Below are 4,068 nucleotides of genomic sequence, written 5' to 3'. Positions count from 1 at the left end.
TGAAAGCTGAGAGAGTGTCAGCCCAAGGACCACTGGGAGAGGAACAGGGCATTAATCTGCCTTTCCCTGGAGGCCGAGGTCTGCTCTGTCTATGGGGCCTGCATACAGAGATTGCTTAACACAAGTTATTCGGCAGAGTAATGCCTCCTGGGTACCCAAACTGGTCCTACCCCCCCATGCTGCCTAGAGAGATTCCCCTCAGTTATGGAGTATGTGCTGATCTGGATCCAGAGGTCCACACCCCTAGGACAAGGTCTGCTTGTCTGGGCTGGGAGTATAAGGGTTGTAGGCACCATTCCCTTCAATTAAAGCCTTTGCCTCCCTTGCTGTTACACCCTTATCTTTCATCGTATTTGCTCTTGCTCTGGGACAGAAGCACTCAGTTTCCTCTGCCTTAGCCTTATGGCTTCCCCATAACTGTTCCTGTCCCCTTCCCACCTCAGCAGGCCAGCATCCACTGTATTCATGCTCCAGCAGAGACTGGGATATGAATTCCTCAGCATAACTTTCCCTCAGGGAGTTGCTCTCCTCTTTTCACTTACCCTCCCCCACTAGGATTTATCTATGACACTTGCCACACCTTCCAGTAAAATGCTTCCTCCAGGTAACTCTGTTCTCAGGGGCCATCTCTGTCCTCAGGATCCTAAGCCTATGTGTGCTATCAGAAGGATGGCCTAGCTCTTGCAGCCATGTCTCTATGCAGGGTTGTGTCCTCCAGATGTGGGCATTGGCACATTGCCCTACTGCACTGAAATTAGACCAATGAAAGAGTGGGCTGAACTTCACCCACCCCCTGCCAGGTATAAGGGTCAAGGGGGGAACTGCCTAGAGAGATACCTAGCTCTAGCTGCCACTAGCCCACACATGGATGCCTGACCATGTGTCAGAATGCCCACCAAGGTCAAGGCTGCTCCAGTGACCCTAGTGACCACCTCCACCAGGTAGGGTATACAGTAAGGGTCAGGTTTGTACAAGGGACGCTAGGATGTGATTCCACTGCACAGAAGGCCTGAGCTGGCTCAGAGCCAAGCTACTCCCACCGCCTGTTTCCACTCCATCCATCTCTATGACAAAGGAAGAAGATGGCCTTTGAATGAGCAGCTTCTCATGGTCTCAAGTACTAGAAAGTGATGAATAAGCCTGTGGTTTGCCATGGAGGTGAGATAAAGCTCCTTCCGATGCTTGCTCCTCTCACCACCCCCCGCCCCGCCCCTCTCAACAAGTTGGGAGCACATATAAGGTGGAGGTTACTGTGTCCTCCCAGAACTCCTTGAAGGAAGGACCAGGACGAGACAATGGTTCTTGCCAGCTCTACCACCAGCGTCTTCTCCACGCTGCTCCTGCTCCTGATGCTGCTCCACCAAGGACTCCAAGCTTCAGTCAGGAGCTCAGCTACCTACCACTCACCCTCAGGCACAACCAGCACATTGAATTGCAAATTTATTGCCAAGGAGATCCAAGGAAGGCTTCCAGTGAGTAGCAGGTTGAGGTTGGCCTGGTGCAGGCTGGCTCCAACAGGTGCCTCAGGCCAACAAGCTTCATGATTCTTTCTCCTCGTGTCCCAGCAGGTATCCACAGTCACTCATGGTGATTACAGTCAAATACTGAAGGTAAGAGCTTCACTTTGGGGCATTCTTGGGTCCCCTCTGTCTTCTGCCTGGGTGACTTCAGCCATGTCACTCCCCCCTGCCTTGCTTCAGTGTTTGCACTTATCTCAGTGGGGTTGTGAAGAAACTCATCAAATGACAACCCAGGCCTCACACTTGGCATGCCACAGCCTTGGCTGCAATAATGAAAGTTACAGTTTACGATATACAATGAAAAGACAGCTGTGGGTGAACCCTGCCATAGGCCTCTGGCTCCACTTTCAGTAGGGAAGCCGTGGACTGGCAAATGAGTTGCCCTCCTTGACTGTCTTTTGATTTTCCTCCTCCTTAAAAAAAAAAAAAAAAAAAAAAAAAAGAGTTTGTCTTTTTTTACTTGCACCAGCCCCAGACATCACCATTTGCAGTTATTTTCCTAATTCCAGTTAGATGCAATGGTTCTGTCTCATCTTTTTTTTTTTTTTTTCCTCAAGCTTGCTGGATGTCTACATTTCCCCTCCTTAGGAATATGCTGGGGTCCATAAGGATTTTCTTCTAGGTATCCAGAAATGCTTAGTTAGGTTGAAACATTAACCTTTGTATCTGGCATCTTGGGCATAAGTACTTCCCTTGGCCAAGCCTCTGCCTTTTTTAGGGCTTCTCTGGGGAGATGTGTTTTACTCATATATAGACAGATCTGCCCAGGCCCTTCACACAACCCACAGGCTGCCAGGGGTTAGGACTTAGTGCTAGGAAGAAGCAGATCCTTGCCAGGAGTATGCACTTGCTTTTAGGTGTAGGGTAAGGAAGAGACCAGGAATGAGGCTGTTCAAAGAAACCTCTAACAGCGGGCTCAGATCCTCAGCTCTCACACTCCTCAGCTCTGACTTCCCCAGCTCTTACATGGAGGATTCTTTGCCCTCTTAGGATAAGACCTTGCGGAGAGCAAACCTGCATGAATTCCTGAAAAAGCAACAGGAGCTGGATCCTGAGGACAACATTGGTATCAAAAGCAATCTTCAGGTGTGTGAAGCTGCTGAGTGTTTCCGGGATCGCCACCTTCCCCTTTCCCAGCATTTAGTGGGGAGGAAAGTAGGACCTTCTCCTTTTAAGAGGGGTCTGACTGTGCCTTGGTGTCTCTCCACAGAAGCTTGAGTGCTGCCTGCCAGCAGCTATGGGTACTTCTGAGGTAAGCCGTGCTTCCCTCCAAAAGCTTTGCAGGTGGTGTCCCTACCCACGACCTTAGAGCTTGCTATGGCCCCCGGCAACCTGTTTGCCCCTAATACCATCTTTTCCTGTTCGTCACAGAAGTCAGGCATCTTCATTGGCAATTTGACTGACTTTCAGCAGAAACTGAGGTTCTTTGTGAGCAATCTGGAGCCACTATCAAACCCTAGACCATGTCATCCAACATCTTCACCCACCACGGAGTGTGAAAACAGCTGAGCGACTAGAGGTTAAACGTCCCTCATGGTCCATGTCCCTATGGCATCAAATGTACTATCCATCAATTTATTTACTTTCTGGAATGTCCTTTGGCGTTACCTAATTATGTTCCTATTTTATTCTATTGAGGTTATTTATTTATTTATGTATTTATATATTTATTTATTTATTACTTTCTGCAATGTGAAGTATAACTGTTTTAGCTGAGGAGTGTTTTCTCCCTGTTTTGAAAAATAGATCCAAGGCATGTTCGTTTGTTCCGTGTATTTTAAACAGGCTTCTAAGCCCTTGTGGAAATAAATAAATAACTTTGAACAAACTGGTTTTGTTTTGTCCGGTGTCTTAGTTTGGCGTCATCTCTGTGACAGTCCTAAGTGGTACTTGTGGGCCAGGATCTTTGGGTGCAGGGGAGAGGCTACCCATCCTTCTCCCACCACCCTCCCTACTGTCCCCTGCGCAGAGGAGTGACGTCACAAGCGGCCACACAGCACGGAACAAGTACCAGATCTTGGTCTGGACATTTAACCAGTGCTATTTAATTTATGCCTCACTCCAAACCAGAGTGTGTGAGCTCCGTTTAATGGTGGGTGGGTGGGGAGGGGGGTGGGTATGGAGGTCTAGTGTGGCAAAGCAACGCCAAGTAAACGCAGCTTCTAAGCATTGCCCATTTCCAGGACTTAATTCAAGCTTGGCTCCTCGGGACCGTGCTGCCACGTACTGAAATCTGGCGGAATGCCTCCCCTCGTGGTCACGCTTAAAACTGCAGCACCATTCATTCGCCCAGCCCTCTCTGCGGAGTCAGGTTCCCCCAGCCCTCTCTGCGGATTGAGGTTACTCAGGTTACCCAGAAAGACCACTCCTTCCAGAAGCTTCCATGCCCGCCTGCGCTTCCAGCTTCTCCCGGTTGATTTAGTTTCCCTACCTCCTACCTGACTCCACACTGACCCTGGGATACAGGAGCCGAAATGAGCTTTAAAAATGCATCTTGATCTCAAATCTTTGGGGTTTTCAGGGGCTCGTCCACAGACCATATCCCAAG

General features: G+C 49.2%; 1 protein-coding gene across 1 annotated transcript; it reads left to right on the top strand.

Annotated features, from left to right (window-relative positions):
- Positions 1–1,295: 1,295 nt before the first annotated feature.
- LOC129673135 (interleukin-3-like) lies at positions 1,296–3,029 on the top strand. Its single transcript, XM_055602840.1, has 5 exons — positions 1,296–1,472; positions 1,569–1,610; positions 2,511–2,606; positions 2,731–2,772; positions 2,892–3,029. The coding sequence occupies exons 1-5, from the start codon at positions 1,296–1,298 to the stop codon at positions 3,027–3,029; spliced, it is 495 nt and encodes a 164-aa protein (XP_055458815.1).
- Positions 3,030–4,068: the final 1,039 nt, after the last annotated feature.

Source organism: Psammomys obesus, unplaced genomic scaffold, assembly GCF_907164565.1.
Source record: "Psammomys obesus unplaced genomic scaffold, mPsaObe1.curated_primary_1811, whole genome shotgun sequence".
Classification (NCBI taxonomy): Eukaryota; Metazoa; Chordata; class Mammalia; order Rodentia; family Muridae; genus Psammomys; species Psammomys obesus.
This window is presented reverse-complemented; position numbering and strand designations above follow the sequence as displayed.

Coding starts and splice junctions, on each gene's coding strand:
- LOC129673135 (XM_055602840.1), top strand. CDS start 1,296: ATGGTTCTTGCCAGCTCTACCACCAGCGTCTTCTCCACGCTGCTCCTG. Junction 1,473..1,568: donor AGATCCAAGGAAGGCTTCCA/GTGAGTAGCAGG, acceptor GTGTCCCAGCAG/GTATCCACAGTCACTCATGG. Junction 2,773..2,891: donor CAGCTATGGGTACTTCTGAG/GTAAGCCGTGCT, acceptor TGTTCGTCACAG/AAGTCAGGCATCTTCATTGG.